This window comes from Vipera berus, assembly GCF_964194415.1.
Source record: "Vipera berus genome assembly, chromosome: 6".
Lineage (NCBI taxonomy): Eukaryota > Metazoa > Chordata > Lepidosauria > Squamata > Viperidae > Vipera > Vipera berus.
In genome coordinates, this window is record NC_138208.1 from 79,687,541 (window position 1) to 79,710,470 (window position 22,930).

General features: G+C 42.6%; 1 protein-coding gene across 1 annotated transcript in view; it reads right to left on the reverse strand.

Moving 5' to 3' along the window:
- Window positions 1-276: 276 nt before the first annotated feature.
- Window positions 277-22,930, reverse strand: part of SLC15A5 (solute carrier family 15 member 5) — a gene marked incomplete at both ends in the record, with an annotated part of 46,127 nt that continues 23,473 nt past the window's right edge. The window contains 4 exons of the mRNA XM_081330664.1: window positions 277-424; window positions 1,486-1,594; window positions 12,791-12,922; window positions 15,491-15,679. Of these exons, the coding sequence (XP_081186790.1) occupies window positions 277-424; window positions 1,486-1,594; window positions 12,791-12,922; window positions 15,491-15,679 (578 nt within the window). The remainder of the gene's footprint in view (window positions 425-1,485; window positions 1,595-12,790; window positions 12,923-15,490; window positions 15,680-22,930) is intronic.

Sequence of the window (22,930 nt, forward strand, 5' to 3'; positions counted from 1 at the left end):
TTCATGTGCCTTATTAAAAGGCTTTGTCACCCATGAAGCTCTCAGTGATAGGAAAAGGAATGAGATGTATGGATTTAGAATCGTCCAGGTGTTAAGTCCTGAACTTATAGAATTAATTTTCACAGAGAGAAGCAAACATGAAAAAGACAAACTACAACCCACTATTGCTAAGTCAATCCATAAACAAAGAAAGGAACATATCATTAAAATATGACAGGCAATAGTCTGAAGACAGAGTAGACCAAGTTCTCAGCCAGTCATTTTCAAAGCGTGCGTTCACAGGAGAGTCTCCATCTGGGATAAGGGAGAGGGACAAACCAGGATGCTATCATAAAATTTAAGTGACTTCTCATGCTGTAAAAGCTGCTCTTGGAGAAGGCTCCCTCTGAATCCTTCATCATAGTCTTCCCGCAGATTATTATATCTGCAAAGCAAAAATAAATTAAACCTCTTTTGCAGTACTATAAAACATACGGCTATGCCTAACGTCTTCAAAGTCTGATATAAGAAAAAAAAAATCAGAGAGAAAGGGAGAATTGCTAAATCGAAGCAAGGGTTCTTCCTGGCTGTCAGGAACATCTGGCCAGATTGTTCGTGTTGAAGGATAAAGTTGCCTATCAAAAGAAAGTTTAAGAGTGGGAGGTGGAATCACCCATCAACCCAGCCTGGACAACTTTGCAATTCTTCAAATTTTCTTTGTGTAAGCACCATTTCTGATAGAACTATCCTGGTTTGAGAAAGCTTCACTTCGAAAAGCTAAGCATCGAGCTCCTCACCGTCAGATTCAGCAGTTTCTAAACGGTGGAAGAACATTTTATAGTCAGAAACCTCTCCCAGGCAAGAGAGACAGACTGGTCACCCAGCATGAGATGAGGCTGTATATTGCTGAAGAAAACTTACAGCCCTTTGTATGAAACTCTTAATGTGTTTGCTCCTCAAGGACCGATGCAAGATCCTATCAGAAGAATGGATTATGTACAGGTAATCCTCAACTTACATTATCCTGAACCATTTATTTATTTAGTGACCATTATAACGGCACTGGAAAAAGTGAGTCATGAACGATTTTCACACTCACAACCGTTGCAGCAACCCCACGGTCCCGTGATTAAAATTTGGATGCCTGGCAAACCGATTCATATTTATGATAGCTGCCTTTCTGTCAAGCAAAGTCCATGGGGAAGCCAGATTTAATTAACAACCGTGTTATAACTTAACAGCTGCAGTGATTTACTTAACTTTGGCAGGAGAGGTCGTGAAATGGGGCAAAGCTCCCTTAACAACTGTCTCACTTTTCAAAATAAATGTTTAGGGTCAATTGTGGTGATAAGCCGAGGACTACCTGTAATCTTAAAATCAGATTTACTAGCTCTTATCTGCCCGGGAACCATTTAAAGTAGCCATAGGAGGGTACTCCTTCAATTTAGTGACAGACTTGTTCTACAAAAGATTAATATACCAAGAGCTGAATAGTTAAGTACTTACTTGTGTGAAGTGGTCCAGAAGCCTAAAGTGTTCACAATCATTAATGAGGCCAAGAAGAAATAAAATCTCTCAAATTTACCCTCATTTAGAAGGTTTGGAAACCACTCACCTAGAAAGGGGGGGGGGAGAAATATAGATAGATGCTGAGTCAGAATGCAAAAAAAGAAGAAATCTATTACCAAATTCTGCTTGCAATGGGCTCTTCTGGCCCAGTCCCACAATTGCAGAATTATTTTTCTGTTGTGGATTATGGGTCAGTTTCAGTAAGATTACCTTCTTATTCTTATTCTTTCATAGAGGCCCCACATTCATTTTTGACATTCTTAAAGCTCTTTAGGATAGCACTGTCAAATTCAGCAGCAACATGGCAATTTTCAAGGGTCCGTTTCCCTCCCATTCTCTTAGGAAAAATAAATAAATCTTAAAACAATAAAGCAGGCTTATGAAACCTCTGGGAATCTTAATGTACCAATATCATGCCACAATTCAAGAAAGAGGAATTGAGTTCTGCCACCTCTGGTGACATCCCACGTTGCCTATCTTAGCTTGAGTTTAGAAAATATCCATCAATGATTTGATTAAACATTTCACAGTACTATCAGCCCAGCCCTTGCCCCTCCTATCTTCTCTCACCTGTCTTTCTCCACTTAAACACCTTAATTCTTCTTGACAAATCACTGCATCTTAACCCTCTAGTTCAGGGGCGTCATACTCGCAACATCACATGATGTGTCACGACGTATCGTGACTTTTTTCCCATTGCCGGCAATGGGGTGGGCGCGGTTTGACCACGACGCATCCGGCCCGTGGGCCGGCAGTTTGACACCCCCTGTTCTAGTTAGAGGATCTGCAGAATAATCAGCTGAGACTCAACTCGTACAAGAGCTTCTAGCTTTCCTGCCTTTAAGTTCCAGAGAACTAAAGAAAGGTCCCTTATTATGAGATGTTTCCTTCACTACCGTTCATGCTTTGGACTCAGACTCCTCTTATCCAAACATTGTCTAGTCTGGGGCTTTTCCTCCTGTCTTTCCAGGTTATTCTCACAGACCACTACATCAAGAGACTTGCTTGCTCTCTTCAAGAGCTGAAGTAGCTTCTTGGATGAGAAGCGAAATGTCTTCCAAGAAAAACAAGAAAGTCCAGTTGCCTCTTGAAAAAAACACCTTTGGGACAACCATGACCTGGACAGGAAGGCTTGCAGGAATGTTGTCCATGGGGTTGCGATGGGTCGGACATGACTTCGCAACTAACAAGAACAAGAACAACAACATGACCTGGAGGTCTGAGAATCTCCATACACATTTGCAGGTAAACACACAACCTCCTATTGGTTTGACTGACATTCCCAAAGCTATCTCATTGTCTCCCTTTCAACTTTCTTCCGCTGTTGACTGTCCAGTTCAGATTTTGCTCCCCCCTCGGTTTTTCTCCACCATGGCGGACACCACACTGCAGATAGTCCTCGACTTGCAGCCATTCGTTTAGTGACCATTTGAAGTTACAAAAGCACTGAAAAGGGGACTTAGGACTGGTCCTCGCATTAACAACTGTAGCAGCAGCATCCCCAGAAACACAGGATCAAAATTCAACCGACATGTATTGATGATGGTTTGCAGCATCCTGGGATGTGATACCATTATTATTTTTTTTGCAACCTTCCCAGTCAGCTTCTGACAAGCAAAGTCAATGGGGGAATCCAGAGTCGCTTAACGAGGGGATGATTTACTGAACCACTGCAGCAATTCACTTTACCAACCATGGCAAACAAAAAATGTTGTAAAATGGGGCCCAATTCACTTAACAACTTGCTTAGCAATGGGAATTTTGGGCCTGGTTGCGATCATAAGTCAAGGACTACCAATATATTTTTTTATTTTTTTTTAATTTTAATTCCATTTATATCCTGCCCTTCTCCGAAGACTCAGGGCGGCTTACAAGCTTAGCAGTAGCCTTCATTCTATGTATATGCCTGCTTATTAGGGCTTTCACACACACCCCAAGCGGCATTATTACAAAGTCAGCTTAATTGCCCCCAACAATCTGGGTCCTCATTTTACCTACCTCGGAAGGATGGAAGGCTGAGTCAACCTTGAGCCTGGTGGGACTCGAACCTGCACTAATTGCAGGCAGCTGGTGTTACTTAAGGAGGCATTAGCCCACTGCTCCACCAAGGCTCTAATTATATATATGATTAATATATATATATAATATCTAATTAAATATATGAGGATGATGGGTGGAATCAAAGCCAAATGAAATCAGAGACCCTGTTTTTGGCTACATACAGGTAGCCCTTGACCTACGACCACAATTGAGCCCAACATTTCTATTGTTAAGCGGGACGGTTGTTAAATAGTTTTGTCCCATTTTACCACCTTCCTTGCCACAGTTGTTAAGTCAGGGGTCTTCAAACGTGGCCCTTTTATGACTTGTGGAACTTCAACTCCCAGAATTCCTCAGCCAGTGTGGGAGGAATTCTGGGAGTTGAAGTTCCACAAGTCATAAAATGGCCACGTTTGAAGACCCCTGTGTTAAGTGAATCACTGCAGTTGTTAAGCTAGTAACTTATCTGCTTCCCCACTGGCTTCGTTTATCAGAAGGTCGCAAAAGGTGATCACATGACCCTGGGATACTGCAACGGTCATAAAGATGAACCAGTTGCCATGCCTCTGAATTTTGATCAGGTGACTACGGGGATACTGCAATGGTTGTAAGTGTGAAACATGATTATAAAGTGCTGTTGTAACTCTGAATGGTCACTAAACAAGTGGTTGTAAGTCAAGGACTTCCTGTACATTCATAGCACTTTTAAGTCCCTTGCCCACACCTCTGTTACAGATGTAACTCCAGCAGCATCAATCTTGTCACCATCTATCCATCTGAATCCTAGAGGCGTTATGTAAGTACAGCTCTTGAACAAGTGACTCTCTTTTTATTCCTCTGCTCTACTTTCCATAGATTGTTAGATTTATAGTCTTAAGTTTCCCCTTTAGCTGAAAACTGCCTAGAATAGAATCTTTCTTTCTCACTTCTTCCCCACAAGTCTAAAATCCTCAAAAATGCAATCCTTCTTATTGAAGCATCTAAACTTTGTATTCCTTTTTTGGATGCTTGAGCATGTGTCTTCTCATTGTTAACTTAAGGTTAAAGGTAAAAGGTAAAGGTTCCCCCGCACATGTGTGCTAGTCGTTTCCAACTCTAGGGGCTGGTGCTCATCTCCGTTTCAAAGCCGAAGAGCCAGCGCTTGTCCGAGGATGTCTCCGTGGTCATGTGGCCGGCATGACTAGATGCCAAAGGTGCACGGAACACTGTTACCTTCCCACCGTAGTGGTCCCTATTTTTCTACTTGCATTTTTATGTGTTTTCGAACTGCTAGGTTGGCAGAAGCTGGGACGATTAACAGGCGCTCACTCTGCTACGCGGCACTCGGGATTCGACCCACCAAACTGCCGACCTTCTGATCGACAAGCTCAGCGTCCTAACCCACTGAGCCACCGCGTCCCATATAACTTAAGGTTAGCTAATGTTAATTATTTTGTTAATATTAAAATTAACAATTTAACGTTATTAATAGCATTAAAATTTAATATTAATATTAATTGTTTAATATTAACTTAACTCATTTACTCTTAACAGTCTAACTTATCATGTGTGCTTTGCAAAATAGGCAGAGAATGAACCAAACTGAAGGAGCTTCTTGGATGAGAAGCGAAATGTCTTCAAGGAAAACAAAAAACAAAAAAAGCCCAGTCGCCTTTTTAAAAAGCACCTTTGGGACAACTGCAACCTGGATGACTGAGAATACACAAACCGCCTCTCAACAATTACCATTATCACGATGTACTGGAAAAAAAGCTGTGGGCCAGGATTTTATGGTGAACTAGTAAAATTCCACTACCATATGAATTAGACGGAATAATAATAATAATAATAATAATAATAATAATAATAATAATAATAATAATAATAATAATAATAATAATGATGATGATGATGATGATGATGATGATGATAATAATAATAATAATAATAATAATAATAATAATAATAATAATAATAATAATAATAATAATAATAATAATAATAATAATACCACATCGCAAAATCTAGGTTCTAGGTAAGACGTCAATGTGTATAAAGGCCAACACCATCTAAGGAACTAGAAGCTGTGATTTGATGTTGTTATGTGTATAATAATGAATTGGTTCAGACCAATTTCCTTCCCTCTTAGCAACCAACTCAAAACACAGCATTTGAGTTTATACCACAACTTTGGATAAAGTTACTTCCGTAACTCTGTGTGTGTGTGTGTGTGTGTGTGTGTGTGTGTGTGTGTGTGTGTGAGATAGAGAGTGTGTGTGTGTTTATGTGTGAGTGAAACAAGGGGGAGGGATGATGGGAATAGGATTTATCATATATCTCATTAAAATGTCAAGGGATGTACAAGTGCCTTAAGGAACCAGCTTCCTCAGTGTGTACTGAAAATATCACTGTCACTTGTCATCTGTTTGCACTCATCAAACTTCTGAAGAAGTCTTATTTTATCATCTTCACACTATCTTTCAGAGATGTGATTTTTTTAAAAAAAGTGATGAGCACCACTTAAGCCTCTAAGTGAATATCTAAGTGAATATCTTATCCATTTTGCTAGTAGAACAGGACTCTGGAAGAACAAGATGCATTGGATGCAAACAGTGATTAAGTGATTAAGTTATAATTGCAAATGGTCGCTGAATGAAATACCAAGGTATCTCCACACCCCTCCCTTAACGGAAGACTCACGTTCACGGCAATAGAGAATGGAATTTAAAAGAACAGGTTCTCCCATTCATGAAAACAAGGCTATAGACTTCACCCTTGCTTCACCTAAAAGCTATGAATATAAATATAATCCCAGACATTGTCACTAAACTGGAAGCAAAGGTAAAATACTCCCTCCGATTGAACTCTACTCCTGGTGACCGCATGGGATGGTTAATCAATTCCTTTGACAACAATGCAACTAATCTGATAATCTCAATTACACCCGGGACTCCTTTTTTACGATAATTTATTGACTGCTTTTAACCACTTCTGCTTTATAAGGTTTCCATAGTAGCTTGAAGGAATGAGCTTGTGATTCTTTAGGCGATGGCAGGATTTTTCATGTCGCCACGAAGAATCCAAAAATTGACTGGGGGGGGGAGGAGAAACTGAAGCTTCATAATGTTGTTAACCTGGGTCAACTTTCACTCCTGTACTAAGGTGGAAAGGTCTATAGCATATCAGTGAGGTTGTTTTACTGTAGCTTTGTCCACCAACTTCAGTCTGGTGATTTGTCAGCCCATAAATCCAAATCATGAATAAATCAAATCCATGGCAACCTTTATTTCCTAAATGTGACTAGCTGACTGCATCCAAAGTGAAAATGAGGATAAAATTGTCTTCTGGAAGGGAGGGATAACTATGCCAATTGTTTGCCACAAAGAACATCATTTTTTCTCCCCCACAGAAAGAGGCCAAAACATTGACAATTCTAACTATGTTCTGGAGGTGGGTATCTGTAGGCTACACAAGGTCCGAGAACCGTTTGATGCCCCATCCAAGCATCCCAAGATCACATTGCTAGTCTGGGGTAGCACAACTTGCTACATGTAGTCCTCAATTTACAACAGTTCATTTAGTGACCATTTGAGGTTACAGTGGCACTGTAAAAAAGTGACTTAGGATCATTTTTCACACTTCAGACTGTTGCAGCAGCCCCATGGCCACGTGATTAAAATTCAGATGCTGTTCTGTCCCAGCCTACGTACGTCCTTGTTACTTCACAAGGCAACCCCTCTTTTAACAGTAGACTGGAAAAATAAACCCTTTTATATTTGAGTTACAGACCTTGTCCACAAACAAAACGGAGCACGAGCCAAAACAGGAAATAACTCACTGGTAAAATAAACAGACCACCATCTCTTGACACAGAAGTTCTTTGCAAACGGTTGCCTCCAGCAACCAGCCCTGACCACACATTCCCTTTTTGTTACGCAGCCCCCAAGGCTTCTCACTGCTTTCTCCTTCTCCCCTGGAGTCATCCCATTGCCTCCCTCTGATTTACTCATGTGACCTGTCTACGTTTACCTGCGTCTCTGAGGTCTTCCAGCTGTGCTTCCTCTGAGTCTGACTCAGCCTTCCAGCCCAGCTGGCTTTCAGCTTGACCACGAGTGGAGGGGCCAAGTTCTTCCTCACTTTGTAAGTCTGGTAACTCATCAGGGCTTTCCTCCAACTCTGATGGCTCCCCAGGCCCCTCCTCCTCCTCCTCTGATTCCCCGGACTCAGCTGCTGGGATCACAGGCTGGCACGGAATCACAGGATGCTTGGTAACTGACCCATATTTATGATGGTTGCAATGCCTGAAGTCACATGATCATTTTTTCCAAACTTTTGAAGAGCAGAGTCAATGGGGAAGCTGGATTCACTCAGCAATTGTGTTACTACCTTAACAACTGCAGTGATTCCCTTAATGACTGTGGCAAGAAAGTTCGTAAATTGAGACAAAATTCACTTAGAAAATGTCTCACTTACCAAGAGAAGTTTTGGGCTCAATTGTGCTCGCCCCCACAAAAAAGAGGCAAAGATTACATGCTTATTACCTATGTCAGGGATAGGCAACCTTGGCTCTTTTATGACTCGTGGACTTCAACTCCCAGAATTCCAAAGCCAGCATGGCTCAGTTTGGAAACTCTCCATTTCCCCTCAGCATGGCTGGCTCAGGAATTCTGGGAATTGAAGTCCACGAGTCACAAAACAGCCAAGGTTGCCTACCCCTGACCTATGTCGTCACTATGTCTCGTGGCTCTTGGTTTGAAAAGTTGCCCATTCCTAATCTATGTCCATTTCCAAATGTAACTACTGTATTCCCCTCAAAATAAGACCCAAATGGAAAATAAGGCCTAGCGTGATTTTTCAGGATGCTCGTAATATAAACCCCACCCCCAAAATAAGCCCCAGTTAACATCATCAGCTAGACAGACACATATAGTACGTCCGTTGCAACACATGATGGATGTATTGAATTATAAAATATTAATATATAATTAGATATAAATAATAGTATTGACATTATTTATTTGAATAAATGTAGATTGTTGTATATGAAAAAAATAATTCATCACTGAAAATAAGCCCTAATGGTGTCTTTTGGAGCAAAAGTTAATATAAGACGTGGTCTTATTTTCAGGAAAATACGGTATATGTGCTATAAAGTGATAAACTGATAAAAATTTTGGAAGCATATCAAGATAGCTACAGTGTAGTATAGTTGTTTTCTCTGTAGGAAGTCTGGCTCATTTGTTCTATAGGTAGTCCTCAAGTTATCACCATAATGGAGCCTACCCACCATGGTCCTATCTTCAGTGGTGGGATTCAGTCAGTTCGCACCACTTCGGCAAAACCAGTAGCCAATTCTTTGTTGCCCAGGCACAGAACGGACTTCCAGAAGCGGCATCCACACAGAGAACCAGCTGTTCACATATTTGAATCCCACCACTGCCTAGCTCAGGGCTAGGCAACCTTGGCTCTTTTATAACTCGTAGACCTCAACTCCCAGAATTCCTGAGCCAGCTGTGGAATTCTGGGAGTTGAAGTCCACGAGTCATAAAAGAGCCAAGGTTGCCTACCCCTGGCCTAGCTCATGATGGTCATAAAGGGGCATAGTCACGTGACAACCCATTTTATGATTCATTAAATGAATCCACAGTAGTTAAGCGAAAGCCATGTCAAGCAAATAAATGATTTGTTATGGGTGCAGCTTTGCCAAAAACCAGAGGTAAATGCTGGTTTTCAGCAAAACCATCACAAAACATGGTCAAGTAACTGCAGAATGCTGTAAAAAGGACATCAATGTGGTCCAGTCAGCGGAGACTTGAAGTGAAATCACAAGACTCTGTGTGTGTGTGTGTGTGTGTGTGTGTGTGTGTGTGTGTACGTGCACGCGTGTGCGTGTGCATCTATGTGTGTGTGGTGGGTGACTGTCAGAATTTGAAATCTGGGTCATAAGTAACCCCCCCTAGGTAAATCCATTGGAATTTTGAACGGTCACTAAGCAATTGGTCATTCTTTGAGGTTGCCCTGTACTTAAGAGAAGTTAATACTCACCATGAATATATGAGAAAAAAAATTATGTGAATGAAATCAAAATACCTCTCATTGCTTCATGACTGAAAACATTTTAAACCAGGGGTCTTCAAACTTGGCCCTTTTATGACTTGCAGACTTCAACTCCCAGAATTCCTCAGCCAGGCATACTGGCTGAGGAATTCTGGGAGTTGAAGTCCGCAAGTCATAAAAGGGCCAAGTTTGAAGACCCCTGGTTTAAACAGAAAATGAGATCTCAGTGATGTGCCTGTCATTTATTTTAAAATCACAGGATCCCCTTAATCAAGCATAGATGCTGGAGGTTTTTTTCCCTTCTTAAAAAAAATGAAAAATTCCTTATTCTTACAACTGTTCATAAAGTTATATTGTAATTGCAACTTTATGGTTAACAACCTCCAGAATTTCACATAAAAATTTCGGTGAGCACAAAACTCCAAAATATGACAGTAGTGTCTCTTATTTATGTGAAAAGTGGAATATGTTATGCAAAAAAGGCATATGCTTAGGAAAGAAAGACATTTCCTCTCCTTAATTGATTTATACAGGTTGCAAAAAAGCTTTTTCTTCAAGCAGGATTGTCTGAGGTTGGTGCTTTAAGTCATACAATATTCATTTTTATGTTTTGGTGAAGGTGCCAAACTGCAGACTAGGAGGATGGGAGTTGTATTTTTTTCTTGGGCACACAAACCAAATGGGTGACTTTGGACCCATCACTCTTTCTCAGCCCGAACTACCTCGAAGTGTTGCTGTTGTTATGGAGAAAATAGTGCAGCCACATTATGTATGCTGCTGTCAGGCATGAAGGATCCAGACCACATATTAAGTTCCAGTTAAGCCGATTTATTGCTCATGCCTACACAAAAGGATCTCGTCAACTAACGGTCAGCACTAAACTGACTCTAGGTAAGAGTCAACAGAATTCAAGAGGGGTTGGATGAAGACCATTTGTGAGAATGTAATGATTCCAGGCTGATTCCTCTCTTGACTCCACCCCCAGCTGTGCTTGTTTTTCCACAACTGCCTTGAATTGTACAAAATAAAGGTGGGCTTATATAGCTAAAAAAAGGTGGGATATACACCTAATAAAAAAAGGATATACACTCTTCGTGGGCCAACATCCTGACTCCATTGTAAGAACTGTATTTGTAGATTGTCTCCAGCTACTGCTAACAATGTGGAATACCCTATACCAGGAATGTCAAACTTGCGATGTCACATGATGTCACATGACATATTGGGACTTTTTCCCCATTGCTGGCAATGGGGTGGGCGCGGTTTTGCTGTGACGCATCTGGCCCATAGGCCAGCAGTTTGACATGCCTTCCCTATACAGTGTGGTTTAGATGAGGGGTCCTCAACCCCCAATCTGTGGACCAGCACCAGTCCATGGTATGCCAGAAACTGGGCTGCACAAACATACAAAGCTCCATCCGCGGGATAGAAGCAGCACACAAAACCATGCCCCCTCTGGTCCACGGAGACATCTTTCTCCACGGAACCGGTCCCTGGTGCCCAAAAGGTTGGGGGCCACTGGTTTAGATTATCACCCCCTATGCTATCCTTTCTGTACTAGATGACATTTTAACTCTTCAAGACTTTTAAACATCTACTAATTTTTGTCCGCAGGGATGCGGTGGCTCAGTGGGTTAGGACGCTGAGCTTGTCGATCAGAAGGTCGGCAGTTTGGCGGGTCGAATCCCGAGTGCCGCGTAACAGAGTGAGCGCCTGTTACTCGTCCCAGCTTCTGCCAACCTAGCAGTTCGAAAGCACGTAAAAATGCAAGTAGAAAAATAGGGACCACTACGGTGGGAAGGTAACAGCATTCCGTGCGCCTTTGGCGTCTAGTCATGCTGGCCACATGACCACGGAGATGTCCTCGGACAAGTGCTTGCTCTTCGGCTTTGAAATGGAGATGAGCACCGACCCCTAGAGTCAGAAACGACTAGCACATATGTGTGGGGGAACCTTTACCTTTTACTAATTTTTGTCCAAATTCTTTATCTCTTTAAACTTCGGTATATTTTCACTGACTGCTATTGTGCATTCCTTGCTTTGACTGCCTTCTAGGCTGTTCTTTTAAAATTATTAACAGAATAACAGAGTTGCAAGGGACCTTGGAGGTCTTCTAGTCCAACCCCCTGCTCAGGCAAGAAACCCTATATTTGATGTTGTAACTTGAGATTTGTACTAAAGATTTATGTATGTTATTGAACTATTGATTAACCCAGCCACCACATTGCTTTCTAAATACTCAAATGTAAAATTAGCAAACTAATAAAATATTATTAGGGGGGGGGGGGAAAAAGAAACGGATCATCTTACGTGCTTAATACAAGCCATCCTGGAGAAAATATTTTGAAATACGGCATGGGCATTGCTAAAAAAGTTCTGCCCACCCTATGCTCTGGTAGTGTAATGTAAGGGCTTTTAATTCATTTTCTGAGGAGAAATTTAAAAAAGGAGTTCTGTAACAGCTCCTATTAATTATTCTACCTTTCAAAATTGGAATGATTCATTATATTAGGAGGAATACAGCCGTAGCTTAGTGACCCATCTTAATCATGGAAAAAAAATCAATTCACTGCAGGTTGTTAGACTTTGCTATTTCTAATGGATGTCAATGGTCAATAGGAAGAGTATAAGAATAGAAAATCACCTATCTTCATTTTGACTGCAGAAAACATTTTTTTGGGGTGAATTACCAACAGACCATTATAGGAATTTTATTGAACATTCACATCTGACGGTCATCCTTTGATTATCAATCTTATTATTTACCTCCCTTTCGTAATGGGATAATCAGCTAGGCAGCAAAGGAAGAAGTTAAAGAAATAGGAGAAGGAAAATGAGAAAGAGGACAGAAAAATAATGTGCATGGTTTTGAACGTTTTCTCACTTGGATTTGACAGATGGAGGTGGTCTTTGTTTTACTGATTAAGCTAATTAAGGGGTGATTACAAATACAGACAATGTGGTGTAGGGGTTAAAGTGCTTGCCTAGCATTAAGGAGAACCAGGTTCAAGTCTCTCTCAGCCATTAATCAAACCGAATCTTTATTACAGTCATAGACCAGCACTTGGCATTCACTAAATGGCGATTCCCTTAGGTAAGAAAAGAATAGTAGAAAAGAATAGTGAGATCCAGACATAGTCTAAATAGACAGGTTGTTTTTTTTTACCTTGTGAACCAATGTAAGTTATTTGGATAAGGAAGGCGCCCATGATGCAACCAGCTCCATTGAAGAAAGTCAAGATTTGCATGGCAACCCCACGAATTTGGCCTGGCAGAAATCTGAATGTAATGAAGACACCTTTGCAAAGGAAGAGAAAAAAATAATTATGAAGGAGAACTACCCTGGGGATGGAGAGAGCCAGGCTAGAGCAGCGGTTAGGGAGGTGGATTGGGATATCCCAGGGGTGGGGAAACCTTGGCTCTTTTATGACTTGTGGACTTCAACTCCCAGAATTCCTGAGCCAGCACAAGTCATAAAAGAGTCAAGGTTTCCCCACCCCTGGGATATGGGAAGGAAGTGACTTCCATATCACCCTTGACATGTTCCTGTCCACATCACCCACTAGCCTTGGCCATGCCTGACCTCAGTAAACCCCAGGTCACAAAATAAAGAACCGCTTAAGCTTTTCTGCCCATACAGGTAGTCCTCAGCTTACAACTATTCATTTAGTGACAACGGCACTGGAAAAAAAGTGACTCGTGACCATTTTTCACACTTACAACCATTGCAGCCTCCTCATAGTTACATGATCAAAATTTGGACGCTTGGCAACTGGCATGTATTTATGACGATTGTAGTGTCCCGGGGTCATGTGATCACCTTTTGCAACCTTCTGACAAGCTAAGTCAGTGGGGGAGCCGGATTCAGTATACAACTGTATTATTAACTTAAGAACTGCAGCGATTCGCTTAACAACTGTGGCAAGAAAGGTCATAAAATAGGGCAAACCAGACACTTAACAACTGTCTTGCTTAAAACAATGGAAGTTTTGAGCTCAATTTGTGGTTGTAAGCCGAGGACTAGTTATACTGACACTTGGGCTAAACTGACAAAATGCATCGCTGTCACCTTCCCACCGTAGAGGGTCCCTATTTTTGTACTTGCATTTTTACATGCTTTCGAACTGCTAGGTTGGCAGAAGCTGGGACGAGTAACAGGCGCTCACTCTGTTACGCAGCACTCAGGATTTGACCTGCCAACCTGCCGACCTTCTGATCCGACAAGCTCAGCGTCCTAACCCACTGAGCCACTGCGTCCCTAGACTAGACATACCCAATTCCTACAACCGTTCTTTGTAGGTTTTAGCCTCCAGGCCCCTAATCATCTTTGTTGCTCTTATCTGCAGTCTTTCCAGAATCTCAACGTCTTTTTTTATGATAAGGTGAGGTTAAAAGGATGGAGGTTAAACTTTTCTTCAGCTCCTTTGATCACCTATAATGAATGGAAAGAGTCCCACCACCAGCAGTAAATCAGGCACTTCTCTTAACCACAAAGAGCATTATCCTTGAGCGAGCAGTCATCACAAGGATGATAAACAAAAGCTCTTTCTGTAGGAATGATCAATAAGGAGGCCCAGAAATGCAGTCAAGGAACACCAGGGTGCCGAGAATGATAAAAGAATCTCTCAACCATCCCTGGTCAAACAGGTATAATTCTGGGTTTAAGACAGTTGATCACAATCACGTGAAGTGTTAATATCATTTTATAATGCCTTGGTAAGGCCACACTTGGAATACTGCATCCAGTTTTAGTCATCACAATGTAAAAAAGATGTTGAGAAACTAGAAAGAGTGCAGAGAAGAGCAACAAAGATGAATAGGGGCCTGGAGGCTAAAACATATAAAGAACGGTTGCTGGAATTGGGTACGTCTAGTCTAGTGAATAAGGGACACGGTAGCTCAGTGGGTTAGGACGCTGAGCTTGTCGATCAGATGATCAGCAGTTTGGCGGGTCGAATCCCGAGTGCCGTGTAACAGAGTGAGCGCCTGTTACTCGTCCCAGCTTCTGTCAACCTAGCAGTTTGAAAGCACGTAAAAATGCAAGTAGAAAAATAGGGACCACTAGGGTGGGAAGGTAACAGCGCTCCGTGCGCCTTTGGCGTCTAGTCATGCCGGCCACATGACTGCGGAGACGTCTTCGGACAAGCGCTGGCTCTTTGGCTTTGAAACGGAGCTGAGCACTGGCCCCTAGAGTTGGAAACAACTAGCACGCATGTGCGGGGGAACCTTTCCCTTTCCCTTTAGTCTAATGAAGAGAAGGGCGAGGGGTAACATGATAGCAGTCTTCCAATATCTCAGGGGCTGCCACAAAGAAGGAGTCAAGCTATTCTCCAAAGCACCTGAAGGCAGGACAAGAAGCAACAGATGGAAACTAACCAAAGAGAGAAGCAACCTAGAACAAAGGAGAAACATCCTGACAGTTCGAACAATTAATCAGTGGAACAACTTGGAATGCTCCAACACTGGAAGTTTTAAAGAAGAGATTAGACAACCATTTGTCTACAATGGTATACCAGTGGAACAGCTTGCCTCCAGAAATCGTGGGCACTCCATCACTGGAGATTTTTTTAAGAAGAGACTTGACCAGGGATAGGCAACCTTGGCTCTTTTGTGATTCGTGGACTTCAACTATGAGTCAACTATGAGCTATGCTGGCTCAGGAATTCTGGGAGTTGAAGTCCACGAGTCATAAAAGAGCCAAGGTTGCCTACCCCTGGACTAGACAGTCACTTGTCTGAAATGGTATAGGTTCTCCTGTTTGAGCAGGGGGCTGGACTAGAAGACCTCCAAACTCCCTTCCATCTCTGTTCTGTTCTGTTCAATTCTATTTATTCATGAGGAAATGGAACAGAAAAGGGGTTCTTACAGGTGGGGGTCACCAGAGTTTCTGCTACGCCAAGCAAGAGATATTGTGGGGCCAGATGGAAACACGGCATGGAAGAAACAAGGAGAGCTTTTCCAGAAAGTGTCTGTTCAACCAGAGGGAAATGCTTCCGACGTAGCTCAAAGAAACCAGCGACAACCATGGAAAGAGTGGCAGATGTGTTACCTACAACTGGGTATCAGACACAAAGAACAATTAATGTTGCATAGAAATATATAAATCATAAACTGTAATAAAAATTGCATGTGCCATGCTCAGTGAAAACAAGACTTTTTAAATATTCCAAACATTTGCTATCGTAACCTCCAACTTATACCGGGCATTTTTCATTTTTTTGTTAAAGAAATTATATTTTATCTGTATCATTTTTTGTGGGGGGAAATGGGGTATTTTTCTAGACCTCAAGCTTTTATCACCAACGCCTTTACGGGTTTCTGAAACACTTCTTCTAGAACAGGGGTAGGGAAGGATGACCCCTTTATGACTTATGGACTTCAACTCCCAGAATTCCTGAGCCAGCCATGCTCGTTCGGGTAAATTCAGTCTTTGGAATTGCAAAGGGCTCAGTTCATTACGGCGGAGTCTTGCCAAATGATCTGTAATATTTCTCCCAAGGCGTCTTGCCACTTGGGCCAAGTTGTCAATTTATGAGATTATCTGCCAACAAACTTCATCTTACAAATGAAGGCAAATATACGTGTCGCAGGACAATTGTTACAGGATCCAATCTGGCTCGGTCACCAGGACTAGAGGTTTAGTCTTCTGAGATTTGTGCCAGAGCCTATCCTCTGCAAACCTCTCTTTCATCAGAACGAGAAACTGAGAGAAGTTCTCTGAAGATGGGCTCCATCACAAGTCCGAAATCTCTGGTCCCGATGACTGACCCAGATTGGATCCTGCAGACTCATCTTCTCTCTCTTAATTTTTGACATCGATTGCCCCTTCCTTTCCGAGCACTTCCCATCCCTTCCCAATCTCTCCCACCAACACTTTTAGCTCCAATTAATATGTTATTAATTAAAATATCATCTTAGGCTAGCACAATGCCTTATTTCAGGCATCTATAATCAACATTTGAACTATGAAATTATTTTCCAAGTAACACATCCAGGGTGAACCAATAGGAACAGGTGTTTAGCACTGGTGCTACACACACCTGGGTTTCAAGGTCCACAAGTTTGAACAGATTTTTCTATTTAATTCAGACAACAGCCATGCCAGGAACATTTCTGGTTTTAGCCATCCACCCATCCTTCTAGAAAGCGATGCACAATCTGTCATTTTGTACAGGCAGTCCTCAACTTACAACAGTTCATTTAGTGATCATTTGAACTTACAATGGCACTCACAAAAGTGACCATTTTTTTCATACTTACAACTGTTGCGGCATCCCCATAGACACATGATCAAAATTCAGATGCTTGGCAACTGACTTGTATTTATGACCATTGCAGTGTCCTGGGGTCACGTGATCGCCTTTTGTGACCTTCTGACAAGTAAAGTCGATGGGGAAGCCAGATTGACTTAACAACCGTGTGACCAACTTAACAACTGCAGTGATTCATTTAACAACTGTGGCAAGAAAAGTTGTAAAATGGGGGGCAAAACTCACTTAACAAATGTGTTGCTTAGCAACAGTAATTCGGGACTCAGTAATAATAACAATAATAATAATAATAATAATAATAATAATAATAATAATAATAATAATAATAATAATAATAATAATAAGAAGAAGAAGAAGAAGAAGAAGAAGAAGAAGAAGAAGAAGTTGGAAGAGACCTTGGAGGTCATCTAGTCCAACCCCCTGCTCATACCCTATACCATTTTAGTTATGGCTGTAAATTGGGGAATATCTGCATAGCAATGTTTCTCAACCTTGGCAAGATGTGTGGACTTCAACTACCAGAATTCCCCAGCCAGCATTGCTAGTTTGAGAAACACCGGCATGCAGTATCACATTCATACACATTTATAAATCACTCCGTGTACTGCACCAATGAAACCAAGAGAAAGAAGAAGCTGGATATCAAATACCACTAAATCTTTCAAACGCTTGTAGCACCATTAGATTTTAGGCCAGCATGTAACTGAAAGAATTGTCAGCATCATTATCCAAATCTTCTTTTCTGCAGCTCAGCTGAGACATTATTTTATTTTAAATCCTGAGTAATTGCCACCTGCTGTTTCATGCGCTTCTGCTTTGCACAAAGCTTAACAACAAACTTAATTAGGCTAATTCTAGTCAGATTAATATTTCCTGTCTTTCGGCACTAGCTGTGCCACATGCTACGTGCTTGCCAAATTAAATGGAGGGATACAGGAAATGTTGATTTCTAACTATGTGCATGCTTTAAGATGCACTGCAGGATGGGAGGTAGCTCAAGCTGGGTGAACACTCCAAAGGTCCAATTCATGCAAATGGAAAGTGATTTCTAAACAGGAATTGGGAGCTGCTTTACTACTTTAGAAGTAGGCAATACTACAGCTAGGAACCAGGGGGGAGAGAGGCATATCACAAAAGCAGGATTTCAGGAAATAGCCCAAATCTGAATAGAGGGGATCAAGAGCACTTAGTAATACTGTGTTCTCCTGAAAATTAGCCCTAGCTAGAAAATAAACCCTGGTATGACTTTTCAGGATGCTTGTAATATAAGCTCTACCCCCAAAATAAGCCCCAGTTAAGATCGTCAGCCAGATGGATGCATTTAGTACCATATTTTCCCCAAAATAAGACCTAACTGGAAAATAAGCCCTAATGTATCTTTTGGAGCAAAACTTAATATAAGACCCGGCCTTATTTTAGGGTAAACACGGTAGCAATAGCACTTAGATTTATATACCGCTTCACAGAGCTTTAAAGCCCTCTCTAAGCAGTTTACAGTCAGCATATTGTCCCCAACAATCTGTGTCCTCATTTTACCAACCTCGGAAGAATGGAAGGCTGAGTCAACCTTGAGCCAGTCAGAATCAAACTACTGGCACTGGGCAGAGTCAGCCTGCAATACTGCATTCTAACCACTGCACCACCACGGCTCCAGGACTGAGTCTGCCAATGAATGCCAAAAACAGGTCTGGGGAATGGTTGATCTGATGACTGGAGAAGATTTAATTTAATTTAATTTAATAATATTTATATACCGCCCTTCTCCCTAAGGACTCAGGGCGGTTCACAGGGCAAAAGTCAAATACAAAGTACAAACATTAAAAAAAGATTAAATAATTGCCCAAGTTAAAACAATTAATACAATAATAAAACCCCAAAAATAAAATTAAAAATACAAAAAATAAAAACCCCACCAATCCCCATCAGGCTAGGCCAGCTTGTACAAACAAAAATGTCTTGAGATCGCGACGAAAGGAGCGAAGATCGGGCGCCATCCGGAGCTCTACCGGCAACTGATTCCACAGCTCCGGAGCGCCCACAGAGAAGGATTTCCCCCTGGGCGCCACCAATCGACATTCTCTGATCGGTGGCACCCTGAGGAGGCCCTCTCTGTGGGAACGCACAGGGCGCAGGGAGCTTGATGCCGGCAGCAGATGTTCCCTAAGGTACTCCGGCCACATGCCATGAAGGGCTTTGAACACCATTACCAGTACCTTGAATCTCACCCGAAAGGCAACTGGCAACCAATGCAGCTCACGGAGCAAAGGTGTAACGTGGGAGTATCGGGAGACTCCCAGCACAACTCTCGCGGCTGCATTCTGTACCAGTTGGAGCTTCCGGGTGGTCCTCAAGGGCAGCCCCATGTAGAGAGCGTTGCAGTAGTCCAGACGAGAGGCCACGAGCGCATGAGTGACCGTGCATAAATCATCCCGGCTAAGATAGGGCCGCAACTGGCGCACCAGGCGAACCTGGGCGAAAGCCCCCCTAGTCACAGCTCCTATATGGTCTTCCAAGGTGAGCCGTGAATCTAGAAGGACTCCCAAGTTGCGAGCCCTATCTACGGGGGGTAATAGTTCACCCCCCCATAGCAAGAGGTGGAATGTCCGAATAGACCCGGGATGAAGGTATGCAAAGCCACTCAGTCTTGTCGGGGTTGAGTTGAAGTCTGTTCCTCCCCATCCAGACCCGAACCGCCTCCAGGCAACGGGACATCACGTTGAGGGCATCACTGGGGTGGCTTGGGGTCGAAAAGAAAAGTTGGGTATCATCTGCATACTGATGATACCCAACTCCAAAACCACGAATGATCTCACCCAGCGGTTTCATGTAGATGTTGAACAGGAGAGGCGAGAGGACCGACCCCTGAGGAACTCCACAAACGAGAGACCTCGCGGTCGACCTCTGCCCTCCTGCCAACACCGACTGCGAACGTCCCTGGAGATAGGAGGAGAACCACTGTAAAACTGTGCCTCCCACTCCCAGTCCCCTGAGACGCCGCAGCAAGATACCATGGTCGATGGTATCGAAAGCCGCCGAGAGGTCTAATAGGACTAGAACAGAGGAATATCCCCTGTCCCGAGCCCTCCAGAGATCATTCACCAGCGCGACCAATGCCGTCTCCGTGCTGTGCCCGGGCCTGAAACCCGATTGGTACGGGTCTAGATAATCCGCTTCATCCAGGACCAGAGGGAGCTGATGCGCCACCACACTCTCAACAACCTTCGCAAGAAAGCGAAGGTTGGAGACAGGACGAAAGTTGTTCAATACAGCTGGGTCCAAGGCAGGCTTCTTGAGGAGGGGCCTCACCACCGCCTCTTTCAAGACGGCGGGGAAGCTACCCTCACCCAAAGAAGCCGATATAACTGCCTGGAACCAGCTGCGTGTCCTCTCCCGGGCTGCATAGACCAGCCAGGAAGGGCACGGGTCCAGTAAACATGTGGTGGTGCTCAGCCTCCCCATGATCCTGTCCACTTCCTCCGGAGTCACAGAATCAAACTCATCCCAGGTAGTATCGACAAGACCGCCCGTGTCCTGATCGCCAGACTCTGCCCAGTCAGAGTCCAGACCGGTCCGAATCCGAGCGATTTTGTCCGACAGATGCTGGTTAAACTCCTCGGCACGACCCTGCAAGGGATCCTCCCTCACCTCCTGATTTAGGAGGGAGCGAGTCACCCTGAACAGGGCGGCCGGGCGATTATCTGCGGACGCGATAAGGGTGGCGAAGTGGTTAGACCTCGCCTCCCTTATCGCAGCGAGATAAGACCTAATGTGGGCTCTTAGTCGCAATCGGTCGGATTCGGATCGGCTGGATCTCCAACCGCTCTCTAGGCCCCGTCTCCGACGCTTCATCTCCCGGAGCTCCGCAGAGAACCATGGAGCTCGACGGGATCTGCACCGGGTCAGGGGCCGCAGGGGTACAACTCGGTCAAGAGCCTCAGTGGCCGTCCTTTATTGATTAGCCTATAGACCATCTCAGAATACAAAATACAAAGAAAGTCCAGTTGCCTCTTGAAAAAAACATCTTTGGGACAACCATGACTTGGATGACTGAGATAGCAACAGGAAAAGGCTGAACAGTTTAATGCCTATTTTGCATTTGTCTTTTCACAGGGATGCAGTGGCTCAGTGGTTAAGACACCGAGTCTTAGACCATTCAAGGTCTATCGCTTGGCAATTCAAGACTTGAGTGCCATGGGACAGAGTGAGCAACCATCACTGTCTCAGCTCCTGCCAACCTAGCAGTTCAAAAGCACGCAAATGCAGGTAGATGAGGTAGGTACTGCAAATAAGCCTGAAGGAATGTAACACCATCCCGTGTTCTGCCGTATGTTCTGTGGTGCACCGTGGTATCATGCCAGCCACATGACTATGGCAATATCTCCAAACAATACTGGTTATTTGGCTTAAGAAATGGAGATGAATATGGCTCCCTAAAGTCGGTCAAGACTAGAGGGATAAAATCCACAGGGACACCTTTATTTTTTAATCTATGGATAGTCTCAGTCATCCAAGTCATGGTTGTCCCAAAGATGTTTTTTTCAAGAGGCAACTGGACTTTCTTTGTATTTTGTATTCTGAGATGGTCTATAGGCTAATCAATAAAGTATCACTGAATGGGAATGGAAGAAGAAAGCTACAGACCCCCGTCAGCTTCACCTGCTTAGCTTCCAAGTACGGAGAGATATATGGATAGATTGACCAGGCATTGCTATCTGATAAATTCACTGGCACATCAATTTTCTTGGCTATGAAATGGAAGTGGTTTGCCATCGTGTTATTCTGTGATGTTTTTTTCAACTTTTCAATCTAGAATACAGCACTGCCTTATGGAACCAACTCCCCCCTGAGCTTCGGATGGCCCCAGATCTCCGGCCCTTTCGCCGCGGCCTCAAAACATTTCTTTTCCATCAGGCTGACCTGGACTGACAGGGATTTTAATTATGTTTTTAATTTTTAACTTATTTTAATTTTAATTTTAAATTTATTCTACAGGGGCCATTAATTTAATTTTCTTTTAACTTCTGTATTATTGTATTTTATTGTTGTTAGCCGCCCTGAGTCCTTTGGGAGATAGGGCGGCATATAAGTCCCAATAATAAATAAATAAATAAATAAATAAATAAATTTCCTAATGGTTGTCTACGGAGATCCTTCATTCATCCAAGTTATGGTTATCCCAAAGATGCTTTTTCAAGAGACAACTGGACTTTTGTTTTTCCTTGAAGACTTTTCGCTTCTCATCCAAGAAGTTGGTTCCTAATGGTTGCTTCTCAAAACATTAGCCCGATCTGATCCTGCTTAGTCAATTTCCTTTAGCTTTCAGGCTGCTGTCATGTACATACGTGGACAGATGCTGAAGTACCTTGTTTTAACTTTGCATTTGCCAGAGCATTACAGATTTGGCTTCTGACCTGTTACCGTCTTTATCCAGGCTGAGATTTCTGCTCAGTCAAGAATTTTCTCCTATCAGTTTTGATGGTAATGTTATGCACTTGTGGAAAGTGATCTCTGGGTTTGGGACCTCATACGTCAATTGGTTTCTCATAAGACCTTGACTGGATTTATGACATTACAATTAACTTCTGAATGTTTTATTGTTGGCTTCGGGCCATAAAAAGGGCACCTTCTTTCTTGGATTATTCTACTTTGAATTTGCAAACAACAGTTGTGAAGGGGAGTGATATTTCCACGCATCACAGCTTAAGCTACTTTACAAATTGCCATGAGCTCTTTTAAAAAAATTGACCAAATGCATGTGCAATAAATAAAATAATCATAATATTTCCTTAACGTGAAATATACACTGTTTAACCACCAGAAGTTATTTAATAATGAAGCTCCCTAATGATGCACAGCTATGAATTCACAAATACTAATATTGTCCGGTAATGTTACTCAAGAGATATTCTCCATCACCTTGTTAATTTACAGACGCTATTCGGAGGCCAGTATTCTCAAAAGCAATAGCTTTTCCTGTGTAAGGATTATTTGCAAGTTTCTAAAAAAAAAGTATTTATGATATACAGGTAGTCCTT